Source organism: Fusarium keratoplasticum, chromosome 3, assembly GCF_025433545.1.
Source record: "Fusarium keratoplasticum isolate Fu6.1 chromosome 3, whole genome shotgun sequence".
Classification (NCBI taxonomy): domain Eukaryota; kingdom Fungi; phylum Ascomycota; class Sordariomycetes; order Hypocreales; family Nectriaceae; genus Fusarium; species Fusarium keratoplasticum.
Window position 1 is genome coordinate 3,503,437 of NC_070531.1, and position 18,367 is coordinate 3,521,803.

The following is an 18,367-nucleotide window of genomic DNA, read 5'->3' on the forward strand; positions in this document are numbered from 1 at the left end:
CGGTTATCAACATATGATGGCACCGAAACCCAATCGTTAAAAAAGGCCGGCACGGATGCTTCTCGGCAGAAATGCAAATAAGGGTATTGGAGAAGTCTTGTTTATAGAATGACACGTTTCCGATGCCTTGGAGGGATCAATGCCATGTCTTCTAGTTAGACAGGGAGGCCTCACCACTGCATCGTGTTGCCTCCTCTGCTTAATCCGGCATATCATGGTAACCTGCAGGCTGAGAATCGCCATCCGAGGTGCTATAAACTTGAGAATACATGTTTCCCCCATGGTTTTCCTTCCCCAGAGAAGATAAGATCCGTGGTCACCGAATTGAACAAGGCCGTGTCTAAAAATAGGTCAGTCAAAATGGGGCTTGCCTGATGCACCCCATTTTTATCAAGCCATGAGCTGCAGAGACGTCTGATTGGATCTTGCACAAGAAAATGCTGGTGACAATACAACAAACAACCCGAATTATTCATTGCACTCAGGCAGGTCAACCGCTTCTTATGAAGAGTCAGCATCAACGAAGGCTCGATATCTGTCAAGTGAAGGCAATACTGTGGACCCAAGCTCAATGTCACATTTCTAGATAAATACAGTTGTCATCAACACACACAGTCATCATGCTTGCAAAGAGGCAACATCAAACATGCTTTACAGATGCACCCACGTGAATACTCTACCTCAACAAAGCTTAATTCATCAAGAATCATAAAAGCGGCCGCTTTTCCAGCAGTGCTGCCACCAGAGGCGACACCAGCAGCAACAGTAGCACCAACAACACACAAGATAGCTGCCCCAATCAATAGGTAGGTGCTTTTTCCCACCCAATGACACAAGCCAGGCAATGAATCAGTACAAACTCACGATGCCATACTCCTACAATGTGCTGAAACTACCGTGGTCATATATTCAGGAGGCGTTGCGCTGCCCTAGAGAAGCTGGCCTCTAGTTGGCGAGGCTGTACTGGATCCAAAGTGACTCCCAGTAGTCTCACGACTCCAAGGCCACCCTCAAGCCCTTCCCCATCTCATCATATCATCATTGTTACTCTCAGGAAGATGATAAGCTGATTCTTTTCAAGTCACTGTCTTATACGACCCAACCATGGCTCTCCCTCTGCGGACAGCGCCCAACGATGTTGATGGCTCAACAGATCGCATCGAAACCGAAATCGGCAACTATATCACCGACTTCGCCGCGAGAGAAGTCCTAATTACAGAATGGGATCAACTCAGGCGGTCCAGGATACCCGTTCGCTACTTCACGCCTATCGCCACTGGAATCTTGATGGTTGCGCCCCTAGAGATACTCCAAGACCTGCTCCAGTCCTGTAAGAAGGCCCCCGACGTCTTTTTCGACGGTGTCATGACAAGATTGAATAAGGATAGCCTCACGGCAATCCAGAGCTGTACGTTAAACACTTTCTCTTCCTTCGCCGTACATAGGTAGACACTGACTAAACAACGATGATAGATGTTATAGGAGACCGCATGGACACCATTCCCTGGACTGATAAAGAAAATACAGCGACTTGCATCCTTGATGGAAGCTCACGCCGTGTGGATACTTTGCGCCTTTTCCCGCTTATCTACAATGGCCAACATGAAATTCATCGTCTCCAATCGATCCTGGAGGCGTTTTGGGGAGAAAAGGCTGCCTCATGGATAGCCACATTCACCAATCCCGACCTTGTCGAGTCTCCGCAGAACCACATCTCACTAGGCTGGACATCCCAGTCCTTATTTTTCAATGCGCGCATTGCCTTCAAGCCTCTTAGAAGTGTCGACCCCAACGAAAGGCGACTTCAGCTTCACTTGTTGAAGCCCTCGGCATTCAGGAACTTCAATTCCTATTTCTATGACAACCCCCTTCACCACGCTGGCCTGGACGCGGAGAACACCAAGACATGGGGTGACGGGTGTGCGGATTGGAGAGGGTGGCTGAGTTTCAAGACGGGGCATATCGTCACTATTCGCGCTGAAAATCCAGCTGATCTGCCAGATTGGGATATGCTAGAGCTGCAGTGGGATCTTCACCGAGTTGCAGCAATCGCTGGCGCTAAAATGTCTTCTGTGTATGACGGGGACGGACTGGGATGGTGTGCACGATGAGGACGACGGTGATGACGAGGATGTCGAATTCTTCCAGCTTGACCAAGAGCAATGAATCTCGGACGATGATAATTCTTCAGATGAGAAACATGAAGATATCGAGGAGACTGCCGATTGGCATGCTGGTTAGGAAATAGACTAGACAGGGGAAAGACACGGCGTTCAAGCTGACGACTATATCACCGACTTTGTTGGACGAGAAGCCATCTTCATGGAACGTATTTGCTGAGGTGGCGTTACGGATGTTATCTTTGCTACTCCTAGTGCTCTTGCAATTTATGATAGTTGCGCCTTTCCGAAGGCTACGAACCCTCTCGCTGATTGTCCTGTATTGCGCTTTCCCCTCCCTCTTTAGACGTAGGTGATAATTTGAACCACGGTCGTAGATGTTATAAAGGTCGGCCGCTGTCTCATTATCGTTGACCTATTGGCAATGAATATGAAGAATCCCGCTCAAGAATGCTTGACTCCTCCGCCACTGGGGGCTGGATCTGGTGTATCTTCCCTCACCTTGAAAAGTCTTAAGCAAGGCTCGTGATCCCGATGTTTACATCGTTTTAGGAACCTATAGGTACACACATCTTCCCCAATGCGACAGGCGGAAGCTCAGCCAAAATCCGTTACCCCCAAAGGACGTGGAAGATATCCAGGGGCGAACAAACTGCCCCTTGGATCACAAAGTTACTAATCCTCATTGTGTCGAGTCAACTCAAAACCAACCTCACTCAATCACTAGCCTCACTTCTGGTTTGATCGGGACGGCGAGGTTGACGGGAGCGATTGGGATGACGGGGAGAACTGGGGCGACGGACGAGACATGTTGACTACCTGAGAAAGAAACGAGATAGCAGAATAGCAAAGCACCCCTAACCACTCTCAAATCCTATGACTATTCTTATTTTATATTATATAAAGATACAATCCTTTGCCTACTATTAGTACATAAGCTTTATTCTATCTTAGGCTATCCTCAGAGATGCAATTCTGCTGAGTGTAAGAGTTGGTGTTAGGTCAGTGACGGGAGAGTTGACGGCTTCAACCCGTGAAACTGAAGTCGTTTTTCGTTGTGGTCGTGCTTTGATGGGGGGTTGAAAGAAAAGAGCGCCTCCCCCTGGTCAAACTAGAAGTGAAGCTGGTGGTAGGCTGTGCTGATACCTTTCCACTGGCGGCCCCCTTTGCAGTTGATGCTTGGAATAAGCTGATGATGACCAAGCCATGCACAAACCCCAGCATCTCCTTTCAGGTGCAGAGACGCACGATCGGATCTCGCACAAGTGCATGGAAGCGATATTGGGATGGGAACTCACGTGTGACGTGTTTGTGGGAGACTGGTCCCAAGGTTGGACCCCAGAGCTGCAATTGGCCGGGGTGAAATACGATACCTTGCTCCAGGCGTGGACTGCAAAGAATGTACTCCAAACAAGAGCTAGGCAAACCCGATTCTGCTACTTATTTTTGGACACGGTCTCGATCGATTCGGAACCACAGATCTGATCATCTCTGACGAAGGAAAACATGGGAAAAAAACACACACACGCAACAGCTCGGATGGCAGTCCACCCCACCATCTACCCCTACACGGGCACTTCAAGGACTAGGCTGGGGTTGCTAAACGTAATTGGCCGGAGCTTCGACCCTTGTTCAGGCACAACCTTGGATGAGAAATGAGATGAATGAGGGTGTTAATGCGGAGCCCAGGCCATTGACAGAAGGGCTGTGTTTTTCGTTTTCTTGGTCATGACGGAATGTGACGCTAGAAAAACAATGGACGACACGTCCGGCCATACATATCTAGTGCTGCACCCGCGTTACTGGCGTCGTCACCAACCAAAAGTCAACATTGCAATGTAATGCTGTGCCGTGTTGTTGTGTTGTTTGTTTATGTTTTTATACTTTGCACAATGCGTCATCGTTGTTTGCATGAACCCAGCCCAGCCCAGCCCAGCTATCCCATGTCAGGCTTCGGTAATTGATTCAGCAACGCCCAATTGATGCGAACAAGCAAAAAGAAAGCCAAACTCGACGCCCAAAACTTTACAGTCTTCAATGCGTCCGTGAGAAGAGGTCATCTGCCTCTTTGCGGAGCCGGTGGGTGGCGGTCACACTCAAGCTTCGCGCGGCTCACCAGAAGGGCTGGAAGCTCAGCCTATGGCATGTGCCAGAGGCTATGGCGCTGCGCCGTCATCAAACGGCGGCTAAGAAGGGAAAAAAAGGTAGCCTCCTCACGACTTCAGCCCCCGTACTCTCGGCGAGGCCTGGACTTGGACTGCAGGGGCACCTGAACCTATCACGGCCGGCGTTACGGCGGTGGAGGCCGATAGTCAAGGCCGGAAGCAGTGGGAGACGCAGGAACAAGATTATGAACAGTGCTGAGGTATCGAGTGATGTGATGTGTCCATGTTGACAAGGTTCGCCGTCATGCTGCATTGGTCGAATTCAGCATTTCGATATGCAGCCAGTGGGAATCACAATTGATCCTTCATCCATACCTCGCTCGCCCCCGGCTCTCGGCCAGGGGACGAGACAAATCACACGGCCTGGGACAAGCTGGGATGAGGGCAGCGGCTTGTCGCCTTGCCTTGACAATTCCCTTACCCACGTCAGTCAATGGCCCAATTAGCGCATCCCCGTATGACCCCTTCTCGAAGCCGCTTCACGGATCCTATCGTGGTCCTTGCGGCATGACAAGAATGGAATAACACACACATCAGCGACTGGGACAAGGCCGGATGGACTATGTAAGACATGAGGGCATGTCAATAAATGCACAGGAGAGTCAAAAGTGAATCACTTCTTCTTCTTCCGCGTACCTGGCTACATCAAAGTGTCGGTCGGCGTTGCGAGTCCATGTCTATCCCACCCCGACGTCCCACTCTCCACGTTCCACCACGACTCCACGCTCATCCCAGTCAATAAGACTCCTCATTCCCAGTTTGAGCAGCTCCTCAGCCAGCCCAGAGACGAAAAAAGGACCTGCCGTCAGCAGGGGCACTCACTAGCAGGAGAAAGGTAGTGACCCTGCCCTGTTCCATCTGCCCTGCCCTGCCCGACTGGTGCTCTCGTGCATCTCGGCACGCGGCTTGACGCAGGTACACAGAGCGAAGCGCAGGGGAAGGGAGGGAAAAGCGGAAATCATCAGGTACCGTGCAGACCGGGCCATATCCACCACGGACAGGGTCTGGAGCATTTTCGTAGTGACGAGTCGGTAGCTTCTTCAGCTTCAGTGCAAGGCAGCTCGACGCACAGCCCACAGGTTGGACCTGGTTCCCTGCTGTTTCTGCTGCTTGACCCCGTCGTCATTGAACGAGGAGAGAAAATAAGGAACCAAGAGCGAGAGTAACGAAACGTACGTCCTCAGCTTCACTTTCAGCTCTCCATCTCCCCCCTCTCCTTACATTATTACCGAAGCCTCTTCCTAATTCCTCTTCCATCCTCCCGACCCTTTCTTTTCTTGTCTACGCTCCTTTAGACTCGGTGCTACCACCACCAACTCCCTCCTAATACTAACCAACACAGCATATCGAAGGGCGATAGGCCACTGCCGGACCGGAGGCACGAAGGGAGCGCGTCTAACTCTGGATGCCCTTTGCCAATCACTTTGCATCCTCGTCCCCTCGGCTCCCCAAGGACCGACTTTGCGCATCACTAGGTTCCTTCTCTGGACCGTCCATTCCTTGATAGTCGATTCCTTCTGGGTCCTTTCCTCGACGTCGTCTTATGAGGGGTCATATTGTGCAGCGGCTCATTTCGTCAACCTCGGCCCTGCCATCTCCTTTCTTCTTCTTCTCTCCAGCTCTGTCTTGAGGAAGACTGCGAATCGCCTCTCTCCGACCTAGTGCACCTACGTACTGTCCCTCATTATCCTTTTTTCTCTTCTGAGCCGTCTTTTTTCCTTTCTGGCTGCTTTTACTTTGGTCAATCCCTTTTTCTCCAAGGGCGACCTAATTCCACACGTCCACCACCGCACGTCACCGCCCGCCCTTGAAATCGGACGATCCACCCCAGTCGATTCTGGACAGAGAGAGACGTCTTCCTTCTCCTGGAAAAGAGACTCCACCTGAGATTCAGGTACAATCTCTCAATCTCTCTCTTCTCCTCACTTCTCTTCCGTCTTCCTTCCCACGGGACCTCGCCGTTCGTCGACCGTTCACGTCGCTGCCGTATCTGTGGTCGCTCATTTGGTTGCAGCGCCCACCCTCCAGCACCAGCCTCCGTCCATCGCCCAAACGCTTCCGGCCGTTAGAGTTCCCTCGAAGCGCCGAATTCCAATTGGATTGGGAATGATCAACAAGGTCACTGTCGCATAAGTCTCGGAGGCACATTCCAGCAGCCAGCGGCCTGAAATATCGCTGCCAGTCCTGCGACACTTGGAGGACCAGGGGGCCGCTCGTTCGCTCCACTGTTGGCCTTGGTACGACCGCCCGCCTGCCTGCGTGCTGCAGTGTAATAAATCATTTGCCTACTGTGCCCTGCCGTACGGTACCTGGAATCACTCGCAGACGACAGGGTGCGTCAACAGCCCGCCATTAGACGCACACGGCCTCGGCATTTCTTTCTGTCGACTACCTACGACGCGACGACTCTGGCATTGTTCGCTCAATCCTTCACACTCATTCTTTGGTCCATCTTTCGTAATTGTCGGCCTCTTTTTCGCGCCTGCACTGCACACATTGACCGGTTGTTCGTTTTCTTCAGCCCTGCCTCGTTTTCTGTGGGAAAGTCTTTCTTTTTTCTTGCAGCCGGGTCTGCTCTCTAGTTCCAATCTCACGCTCCCTCACTCTCCCTGCAGCCAACTCTCTTTGCTGCAATCTCACTGGTCACGTCTGCGGCACTGCACACGCCAGCTCTAATCAATCTCGCTCTGGTTGGGTTGGGCAGGTACTTAGCAAAAGGTACCCCGTTAACCTCAGCTTTGAACAACAACACAAACACGTTTGACCCTCCCACAACCATCTCCCCCCGCGACGGGCCTGCTACGTCGTCCGTCCGATCTCTTGATGGTTTCAAGGCGAGTCTGAGGAAGCTTTGCTTACCCTGACGAGGGTCAAATTGCCCCAGAGCAATCATGGCCTCATCGCTGGCTTCGGACAAGCCAAGCCTGCCCGCTCCTGGCGCAGCGCAATCCGATCCCTTCGTCGCCAGCACGCCCGCGCCCACCCACCATCGATATTCCACCTTTGACCATGACCTCTTCATCGCCGGTCCCGCCGCCTCGCCCAGATCCGCAAAGCGCGCCCTCGAGGCCCATCTCGCCGAAACCGAGCGACGTCTGGAGGAGGCCGGAAAGCTGGGCACCGCGCTCGTGTCCCAGCGCAAAGCCCTCACCGAGCAGCTCCAGGAGGTCGAGAAGTTGCAAACCGAGGGAGAACTGAACCCGGAGCTCCGCAAGAAGCTCGTCGACATTGAGAAGGAGTACAACAGCTTGGCCAGGGAGTCTGCACGGGCTTTTCTGCCTAAACAGAGGGTCCCCAGCAATGAAGCTAATCCGAGCTCCCCCTTTGCGCCCGAGAGCAGGGGCGGCAGAGTATGTCGCTTTCGCATCCCTGGTTTCCCTGCTACGTGGCACAGCTAACTGACATTACTTTTCTTCTCTATAGCGGTCAGTCAGCCCATCCAAGTTTGAGAGTCAAGCGACAGGGTCCCCCACCAAGCTCAGTGTTCCGAATCGAAAGATTCGAAACCAGCCCTCCAATCGCGTCCACGACATCGAGTTCGCCGCCGAAATCAGCACCTCCCTCATCGCCCAGGTCCGCAACTTGCAAGCGCTGCTCGCCGAGCGAGATGAAGAGACCAAGGACCTCAAGGCCGACAAGTCCAGACTTGAAATCGAATGCGAAGCCTTCCAACAACGAGTCAAGACCCTTGACGAGAGTGAGAACCGATACAAGGAGGAGAACTGGAATCTGGAGACTAAGCTACAGGAACTGTCGGCTCAACAGAAGGAGTCCGCAGACCGCGAGAAGAAGCTTGCTCAGGCTCTCAATGTCATCAAGACCGAAAAGGTTACAGCACAACGCGAGCTTGACGAGGTCAAATTGCACCACGCCAGACTCATCGACCAACACGCCGCTGCTGTCAAGCAACACGACACTGAAATTGGAGCTGTCAAGCGAAACATTGCTATGGCAGAGGGTGAACGCGCGGCCATGCAGCGTCGGATCGACGACTTGACCGGTCAGAACCAAGAGCTCGCCAGGGCCTTCTCTACGCAACGAAGCAGAGTCACGGAGCTGGAGCCTAACGCGCGCCCCAGTGACGATGACTTTGAATCCGCTGCTGACCACATCACTCCTGATCACTCGCCGCCTCAGTCTCCTGTCAAGGGAACCCCTCGCCATGCTATTCTTGAGACCGAGACAGTCAAGTCTTCACTCCACCACGCCCAGCGCACCATCCAGAGCCAGAGGAGTCTGCTCCATCGTGAGAAGACCGAGAAACTGGAACTCCGACGTATCATCCAGGACCTCCGTGACGATCTTGAAAAGGCCAGAAACGACGCCACTGAGCACAAGCCTCATCGACGATCCCGAAAGCCGGATTCCAAGGAGTTTAAGAAGCCGCCGCGCCTGCTTGGATCTTTCCGCTCCAGTCGGCAGGAGGTTATCGCTGACGATGGTGAGTGGGAAGACCAGCACGATGTCTCTCCTCGCGGCTCTCTCTCTCATGCCTCTCCTCGCCCTTCTGTTTCTCCTATGAGCACCAGCAGCCACACCATCCTCCCTAGCATCGAGTCTGCCGATAATGACGACCATTTCGACACTGCCAATGAAGCCAGCGAGTCTGCCTTTGAGACAGCCAATGAGCGGGCCACCGAGACGGAAGATTTCCAGACCGTCAATGAGCAGATGTCGGGAAGTGACGGCGAGACAGAGACGGAGGGCACAACTCGAGGCTTTGGTAAGATGAAGAAGCCCCCGAGTTTGCCCTCCGGCCTCTCTCGACATGCCAGTAGACACTCGTTCCACAGCACCGCATCGACTTCGGCTGATGAAGACGACTTCGCCTACCATCTCCGGACGCCTACAAGCACTATCGGATCCCAGAAGAGCACTCGTTTCCGCATGAACCGCAGCATCTTCCATCGCGCCTCGAGACAAGCGAGTCAAGAGCCGCTCTACCACCGTGCTTCCAGACAAGCTAGCGAGGAGCCTTTCTTCCACCGCATTTCGAGACAGGCCAGCGAAGAGCCGCCATTCCAAAGCAGCCCGGCCAGCTTTGCCAGCAGCCGTGGTGGAACACCTCAAGCCACTGGCCAGAGCCTCTTTGCTGAGCTTCAAGACTTTGACGGTAGTGACGACGAGTCGCTTGAGCCAGGTACACCCAGTCGCAGACGCGCTCGCTCTGGTACACCCGCCTCTATGGGCCGAGGACCATCACCGCAACCTGCAGTGCCACCGTTGCCCAAGGTCATCATGGTTGACAGCGGCAGCATGACTGACCCCATTAATATCTTGACCAGGTTTGAGGGGGCCGAAACCCCGCGAATGGTCACCACCGGGGTCATGACGGAAGATGAAGAGTCCATTCCCGCTTCTCCTGTTAGCGTCGTGGTAGTCCCCCGCCCTACATCCTTGGGGTCCGTGGTCGATCACTCCGAAGTCCGCAGTGTTATATCTTGGACCCATGAGGATCATCTTGAGAACTCGCGCCCTGTCTCCATGTCCTACAGCGATGCCGGGGCGCAGCACGATCCTGATATGGAGGAGAAACTGGCTCTGTTCCCTGCTCCCCCGACCATGCTACCGCCCATCCTACCCCCGACTTTGAGCATGTCCTCGATCGCCTCGGAGGATATCGAGCCACGAGAAGAGGTCGAGGTACCTCCTACACCACCAGCTCTGACCTTCACTCCCCTCTCGAACCAGAGCATCGACCCCTTACCCGAACCTGAGAGCCCTCTCCCTACCCTCAGCTTCTCGTCAATCAAGGCCGAGGATCTCACTCCCCGGGCTGAGCCTGAAGAACCTCTCCCCGACTTGTCTCTTACAACAATCATCACTGAACAAGTTGAACCCATTGCTGAGCCTGAAACACCTGTTCCAGAGCTCTCCTTCACAACCATCATCAATGAGCAGGTTGAGCCCATTGCCGAACCGGAGGCGCCTCTTCCTGACTTGTCCCTTACGGCAATCGTGACTGAGCATGTCGAGCCTATTGCTGAACCCGAAATACCCCCTCCCGAGCTCTCCCTGACAAGCATCGTCACCGAGCAAGTTGAGCCTATCGCGGAGCCCGAGGTTCCTCTGCCAGACTTGTCCTTGGCTACAATCATGGCTCAAGAGCTTGAACCTGTGGCAGAGCCAGAGGTGCCCTTGCCAGAACTCACAATGACAACGGTTATGTCGGAGTCGGTCGAGCCAATCGCCGAGCCTGAGGTGCCACCTCCCGCTCTGAGCCTCTCCATCATCTCAACTGAGTCGGTTGAGCCAATTGCTGAGCCTCCTGTTGAGCCAGTCATGTTCATCCCGCCACCCCCAGCACTCTCCATGTCTGAGATTGTGGGCGAGCATGTTGAGCCCATCGCTAGCAAGGCCCCCGAGCTCGCTATGTCTGCCATCCAAGGCGAGCATATCGAGCCTATTGCCCAGCGATCTCCTGATCTTAGCATGTCTGCGATCAGAGGTGAACATGTCGAGCCTGTGGCGGAACCAGAGCCGGAGCCTGTCATTCCTGCGATGATTATCCCTTCCCCACCTCCAGCTCCGGAACTGAGCTTCTCTACGATCCAGGGAGAGCAGGTTGAGCCTGTCGCTACCAAGGCACCGGAACTTGCCATCTCTACCATCAAGGGAGAGTCTGTCGAGCCTATCGCGGAACCTGTCCCTGAGCCGATTGTCCCCCAGCTCACCGTCTCGACTATTCGTGGCGAACATGTCGAGCCTGTCGTGCAGCCAATGCCCCAACTTAGCTTGTCCACCATTTCCCGAGAACACGTCGAGCCTGTTGTCGAGCGTGCCCCTGAACTCAGCCTGTCGACCATTTCTGGTCAGCATGTTGAGCCCATCGCTGAGCCTGAGCCGGCCATCCCCGATCTCACGATCTCGACGATTAAGGGCGAGCATGTTGAGCCAGTCATTGAACCTCTTCCCGAGCTTAGCCTGTCAACTATCTCTGGACAGCAGGTCGAGCCTATTGCTGAGCGTGCACCTGAACTCAGCTTGTCATCCATCTCAGGTGAACATGTTGAGCCGATCGCTGAGCCCGTTCCGGAACCGGTTGTCCCTCAGCTCAGCATTTCCAACATCCAGGGAGAACACGTCGAACCTGTTGCCCTTCCTGCTCCCGACCTGGCTCTGTCGTCGATTTCTGCGGAGTCTATCGAACCGGTCAAGGAGCTCGAGAAGGTGGTTCCTCCGCCATCCTTGCACCTCTCGTCCATTTATGCCGAAAACTGCGAGCCAAGGGAGGAGCCTCAGCCAACCCCTGTCAAGCTGGGCTACTCTGATCTATCTACACAACATGTCGAGCCCGTCTCTGAGCCTGCTCCATCCCTTGGTTTGTCTGCGATTGCTTCTGAGAACGTCCAGCCTGTTCTTGAGCCTGTCCCGACTCCTCCCACTCTTGTCATGTCTTCCATCGCTACCGAAGGAGTGGAGCCTATCAGCCCGGTCGTGGAGACGCCCAAGGTACCAGTGTTTGGATTCTCGTCGATCGAGTCGGTTGAGACTATTCCGGTTTCACCCCGAACCCCCAAGAGAGACGGCTTCATCCTTCCTCGCGACATGAACTCTCCCTTCAGGGAGAGAGATATGCCCGAGACACCCAAGAACAAGACTGGATCGCCCCTTGGCCGGGAGATGGACCAAGATTCTCTGATTGCTGAAGATGAGACAAGCCAATCTCCTGCTGACACTCCCGAGCCTGAGACACCTGATTCTCAGCGACCCCTGAGGGAGATCCCTGCCAACTTGAACGGTAGCCCTACACGGAAGTCTCTGGTCCCGACCAGTGACCAAGGTGCGCAGACCGCGCTGACGGCTGAGGCCATCGATGCCATGTTCAAGGCTAGAGCTCAGCCCGTCTTTGGCCTTGACAAGAGCCTGTCACTCGCCAGTCCCGGTACCCCTGGAACCGCTGGCACTACGGGTACAGTCAGAATCCGCCGATCAAGGGATAGCTTCGAGAGCCCCATCCGACGGGGCTTGGAGGGTGACGATGTCTTTGACACTAGCTCTATCCGAAGGCCTGGTAGCGCTAGAAGTGGCAGGGCATCCCTCCACGATGCTCCTCCTCTGCCTGCGAACCACCGCCAAGTCATCGAGGCCGCGCGATCTGGCTCATCTCAAGGTAACCAGAGCAATATGGGACCGCCTCTCTGGCCAGCGTCTGCCCTCAAGCAGCGACCAAGCACACCTGGTCAGAGACCTACCTCGCCCATGTCCGCTCGCGCCACTCCTACCCCTCATGTTGTTCGCAACGGTGGTGGATACGGCGACCTTGGAAGACAATCACCTGCTAAGCTCACTGATGCATCGCGAAAGTCTTCTCAGTCTTCGTTTGCCTCGGAGCTCGATTCTCGATTCAATATGCGCCCCGGCGAACTTGGCATTGATCCCAGCGGCTTCGGTCCCAATACTGATCCCCGCATGATCCAGGCTATCACCCAGACCATGATCGGCGAGTATCTCTGGAAGTACACACGCAAGACTGGCCGCGGAGGCATGTCGGAGAACCGACATCGCCGTTACTTCTGGGTGCACCCTTATACCAGGACTCTGTACTGGAGCGAACGGGACCCCTCAAGTGCTGGGCGGGCAGAGTTGAAGGCCAAGAGTGTTCCTATCGAGGCGGTGCGTGTCGTTACTGACGACAACCCCATGCCTCCAGGACTGCACCGCAAGAGCTTGGTTATCATCTCGCCTGGAAGGACCATCAAGTTCACTTGCACGACAGGCCAGCGACACGAGACCTGGTTCAACGCCCTCTCCTACCTACTTCTCCGAACCAACGACGATGTTCAAGCTGATACTGAGGATATGGCGGAGAACTTTACTCGCGAAGATGTGGACGAGTTCAACCCTCAGTTTGGGCAACGTGCTGTGAACGGAACCCGACCAGGAGTGCCGGCTTCCTTGTCGTCTTACAACTCGCGGACGACCCGCAACGAGTCACCGGCCGTGGGTGTGTCGATGAACATCCCGACCTTGACACCCAAGGCACAGCCACAGCGACCTAATGGAACGCTGAGCAAACTCAGCGGCTACTGGAAAGGCAGCCAACTCTCTGGGACGTTCTCGAGCCGGCGTGGACGAGGGGCTAGTGCGCAGAACGTGAACATTTATGAAGCTAGTGAGGCGCACGACAGCGCTGAGGATGTGAGGGAGATTATTGAGCGGCAGGATAGAGAAGCTGACCGCCTCGAGAACGTCCGAGCGTGCTGCGATGGTAAGCAAGACAACCTGCCCATGCAAAGATTGAGATTCTAATGCGACTATAGGCAAGCATGACGTTGGAACACTTCACCACCATCACTTTTCTAAGCGAGGCCGACACGGTAACAACCACACACACTCGCACCAGGGACTAATGGCGTCCCACACGACAATGGCGTCTCTTCGCTCTCGAGCGTAAGCCAGGGCGAACAAATCAATCAACTCGAGCATTTTTACCTTTGTATTCATGGCAACAAATTGTGCCACCACGTCTCTCGCTAGACTACTTTACACACTACCAACTGTTACGACCAAATATCCTCACGGACGTTGACGACACTCACGATTTTCTTGACTCTGTTATCAAAACGCTGCTGTATCCTCGAAATGAACCCGGGATCACAGCTCATGTAGTTTCTGAAGACTATAATCAGCCCACCTCAGCCATGCCTATGGCTACGACTTGCCAGATTTTCCCTTGCTTTGTTTTTTTTCTTCCTTTTTTCCTTTAATTCTTTACGCACACAAACTTAATCCTACCAATCGACACACGAAATGGAGGAGACGAAAAACACAAAAAACAGAACCATAAAAAGCCATTGAAGCATACACACACAGCACGATAGTTTGCTTTATTACACCACTACCACCACTACTACTCTTGACCGGATCAGCGCATGGGAAGCTGGGGGACTTGCAGGAGTTTGTATTTTTTGCGATGCGATGCAGGGGCTGTGTCAATTATGGTTGACGAGCACACCTGACATGCACCGCGGCGCCTTGTTTCTGTACGAGCCGAATGTTGTAATGTTTTTGAGGCTGGCGTGTTTTCGGATTAGAAGGCGCCAGCTGTTCGACATTTCTATCTTTGGACCAGATTGCGCAATGTTCTCGATGCCGGATGGTATCACGGAGGGCCCCTGAGCCGACTCTGCATAGACGCGGGTGGTTCAGGGGTCGTGAAGAGCAGGACAGACTTGCAGATAGATGATGGATGGGATGAAGAAGTTGTTGCTAGGAGGAGTATTACCTATTCACGACTGAATGAGATTTCGTTTTAGACTGTTGCATGTTGTTTCTGTCTGGGGTGTTGTGTTGTGGTATGATTGATCGATGAGTGCTATCCTTGACTGACAAGCTTTTCCTCCTGCCAAACTCTCTCGGCGAATCTTGACACGAGAAAAACATACGTCTCTCGACTCTTTGCCCCTGCAAATAGTTTACTGCTTGCTGAAATGAGGCTCTCTAGTACAGATGAACGTGCATCTGATTCCCCACTGAAGCAACCACCAAAAAACAGGCGGGTCTCGAACGGTGGGCACGAGAGACTGTCAGCCAGTGGGCTCATCACATGACGTAGGCAGCTGGGAGCTACTCGGCAGGTAAGGGTAGCTAGCTTCGAGCAGAAGCCGTGTGTGGGTGTCACTTACACTCTTGCCAGCCTATCAAGTAATTCCGCGTATAACCTTCCGTCCACCATCCATCAGCCGCCTCCCCCAACGGTCCTCGAAAACAACACCGACTGTCTTTTTTCCTTCCTTTTCTTACCTCTCCTTTGCGACGTCCATGACACCTCCGATGCCGATTCCTCGCCGATCCCTTTAGCTAGGAAGGAGTCGAGGCTGCAGTGCCCCTCTATACCGCCGCGCCTAGCCTCCCTCCATCCGTTCACCTCCGGCCTTCGGAATCCGGAGCCATGGCTGGCTTCACGTCTCTCCTCGTGGCCTACCTACTCGGCGGAGTCACTTTTGTTCCTCTCGTCGTCCTGTCCGTTCTCGCATACGGCTTCTACTCGTCCCCCATCCGCAGCGATGCCGACATCCCCGAAGAAACGAGCGGCTACGCCGACATCGTCCACCAGGGCGACGATACAACCGCCCTCGACGCTGCAAAGAAGGCGCACAAGGACGAGACCCGAGCGCACGCAAACGACCTCGACGTAGCTGCTGGCTTCTTTGCCGTCTGCAGAGAGTACACACCCATGGGCATCAACGCAAAGCCCATCGAACGCTCTACCCCGGTCGGTTCGACTACCGTGGCCTCTCCAAGTCCCAGTGTCTATCAGACGATGTATCGGAGCATCTTTGAAAGGAAACCCACTCCGGGACCCCTGGATAACAATGGGAACGGGTCGAGTCAGCGGCCCAAGAACGCTGGCAACGTCTTTTACGTGGTCCTGAGGTTTGTGTCGAGCTTATCCGGCCCCGCATTCACCATTGCTGACCGATGATGATATCTAGACACGGCCACCTGATGCTATTTGACGATGAAGAGCAAGTCGAGGTTCGACATGTTATATCACTTGCGCACCACGAGATTAGCATATACTCGGGTGGCGATAACACCCCCGAGGGCGAACTATTCATCAAGCGCAACGCCATCCGCCTGTCCCGAAGACAGGGCGGTGCAGACCTGGGCCCCGATAGCCAGGTCTCGAAGCCGTTTTATCTCTTTTCCGAGAACTGCTCAGCCAAGGAGGACTTTTACTTTGCCCTGCTCAAGAATCAAGAACAGACTTTTGGCACGGACACTCAGGTGCCCCAGCCTCTGCACTTTGACGTCAAGAATATCATCTCCCTGGTCCAGAAACTCCACTCGACTGAAGAGAATATTCACTCGAGATGGGTGAATGCGATGCTTGGACGGGTTTTCCTGGGCATTCACAAGACGCGCGACCTCGAGAGCTTCATACGTGAGAAGCTCACAAAGAAGATTTCCCGGGTTAAACGGCCCGCATTCCTCACCAACATTGCCATTCAGGGGATCCACACGGGCGATGCGGCGCCATACTTTACCAACCTGAAACTCAAAGACCTCACCGTTGAAGGAGAGTGCGTCGTCGAGGCCGACGTCAAGTACTCGGGCAACGCTCGCATTGAGGTGGCAGCGACGGCCAAGATTGATCTTGGAACCAGGTTCAAGGCTCGAGAGGTCAACCTCGTTCTTGCGGTTGTCCTCAAGAGAGCCGAGGGCCATATGCTCTTCAAGATTAAACCTCCACCTAGTAACCGTGTCTGGCTCACTTTTCAGTCCATGCCCAAGATGGAGATGGACATTGAGCCAATTGTGAGCACCAGACAAATCACTTATACCGTTATTCTCCGCCAGATTGAGAATCGAATCAAGGAAGTCATCGCCGAGACGGTTGTGTTGCCTTTTTGGGACGACATGCCCTTCTTTAAGACGGAACACAAGCAGTGGCGAGGAGGCATCTTTGAGGGAGATGATGCCACAGTCCCGTCTGATGATGCTGAGAGCATAGCGGCGACGGCAGGAGACGTTGGGGCTGTGAACCGCCTTGATGGTGAACCGGATATGACAGAAGAGACTCGTCCTATGGAGAAGAGCTATACCATACCCGTCATGGAATCTCCTCCAACACCCACCGGTCTGTTTGGCCGGAAGCTGAACAAGACGGGCAACAACCCAGCGGCATCTGCATCCTCAACGAGTGTCGACTCCAAGGGAGCAAGTGCTAGCCCTATCCTTGCCCCCAAGATCACCAAGTCTATGGAACCTATCGTGGGAACAGATGCTGCCCATGCCGAAATTTTCAAGCCGTCCTCGCCACCCGATCATGCAACGAACTACATGGCTGCTTTGCAATCGCGCTCACAAGATGCTTCCCCGAAACCACCACCTTCTACAGATTCGCCTCCGAAATCCTCAGCTGCGTCTCAGCGATCCAGCCGCTCCTCGTCATCAGCAAAGGACACCCCCCTAGGCGAGGTGTCAGAGGATAGCCAAAAGACACCGGTTGCGACAGGGCGTCGTAATACGACCTCATCGACTGGGTCAGCGTCTCTTTCAGACGAAAAGGGAACGGGATCCTCAGCAGCATCGATCAAGGAGTCAATCAAGAGCCAGACAGGCTCCTTGGGACGCAACTTCTTCATGCGGCGAGGAAACACAGAGCTGCAAGAGTCTGATGAGCCGACCCACGGTGATGGACCTCACGAGCAGGGCCAGAAGCAGACAACTCTAGCTGCTGTCTCCAACGCTGCCATGCAAGCCAAACAATGGGGCTGGAATGCCTACCAACGGCACAAGGAGGCACGAAGACAGGCAGAACAAGCAAACCACCTTGATCTCAGCCAGCCCATGGGGAGAGGCCAACCACTGCCTCCCCCTGGAACACCCCTTCCGAAGCCTACGAACGGCATGACACGGATAGGCCCCCCTGTCAATGTTCCGGCAAGGAAGCCCGTTCCTTCTCATGGTTCTGCCGAGTCTCTGGACACGCACCATGAACATCATCACGAACATCACCACGAGAACCATCATGAGCACCACCATGAGCATCACAACGAGCATCGCCCTGCACTTCCTCCTACGCTGCACCAACGCGGTCGACGCAGGCAGAGCCATGCACCAGAGCCGGATATCGGCCAGAATATGCTTGTCGTCGCTGCCCCCGACGACTCTCAACCGACAACACCGTCAGCAGAGGACCACTCTAACCGTCAACCCTGGGCATCAAGTGGCGAGCAGACCATGGCGAACAGCACAGCAACTTCTCAACAACCTTCAACACTGACCCCCGAGTCCTCCATAGTGAAGGATGACGGCAGTTCGGTCAGCCCGATAGAGGCACTACCCGCCGCCTCGGCCGCGGCCGACGACGATGACGACTACTCGGGATGGTTGGACAAGGACGCCCTAGACATGGAGATTAACGATCCTGTACAACTTCCCGTGTCACAGGAAGTCAAGTAATACCAAACACAACAACTTTTAGTAACAAAGAAGGGGATGGGGGATGGTTAGGCGTTTTTGGGATACACGGGCTCGCTCGGGTTCACAAGCAGTCCCGACGAAGCAAACTCAATTCTTCTTTTCTTCTTGATGGGAGTAATTAGGCGTTTTATATGTATGGAGAGGGAT

At 54.1% G+C, this 18,367-nt stretch overlaps 3 protein-coding genes across 3 annotated transcripts; all 3 read left to right on the forward strand.

Annotated features, from left to right (window-relative positions):
- Window positions 1-1,104: 1,104 nt before the first annotated feature.
- On the forward strand, window positions 1,105-2,111 carry NCS57_00441800 (uncharacterized protein; the record flags this gene model as incomplete). Its single annotated transcript, XM_053054379.1, has 2 exons — window positions 1,105-1,408; window positions 1,474-2,111. The coding sequence occupies 2 exons, from the start codon at window positions 1,105-1,107 to the stop codon at window positions 2,109-2,111; spliced, it is 942 nt and encodes a 313-aa protein (XP_052916539.1).
- Window positions 2,112-7,176: 5,065 nt separating this feature from the next.
- Window positions 7,177-13,682, forward strand: NCS57_00441900 (PH domain-containing protein; the record flags this gene model as incomplete). The annotated part of the gene is made up of 3 exons (XM_053054380.1): window positions 7,177-7,635; window positions 7,709-13,496; window positions 13,549-13,682. 3 exons carry the CDS (start codon window positions 7,177-7,179, stop codon window positions 13,680-13,682), a joined length of 6,381 nt encoding a protein of 2,126 aa, XP_052916540.1.
- A 1,497-nt stretch (window positions 13,683-15,179) lies between these two features.
- NCS57_00442000 (SMP-LTD domain-containing protein) lies at window positions 15,180-18,199 on the forward strand (the record flags this gene model as incomplete). The annotated part of the gene is made up of 2 exons (XM_053054381.1): window positions 15,180-15,664; window positions 15,724-18,199. The coding sequence occupies 2 exons, from the start codon at window positions 15,180-15,182 to the stop codon at window positions 18,197-18,199; spliced, it is 2,961 nt and encodes a 986-aa protein (XP_052916541.1).
- Between the last annotated feature and the right edge of the window lie 168 nt (window positions 18,200-18,367).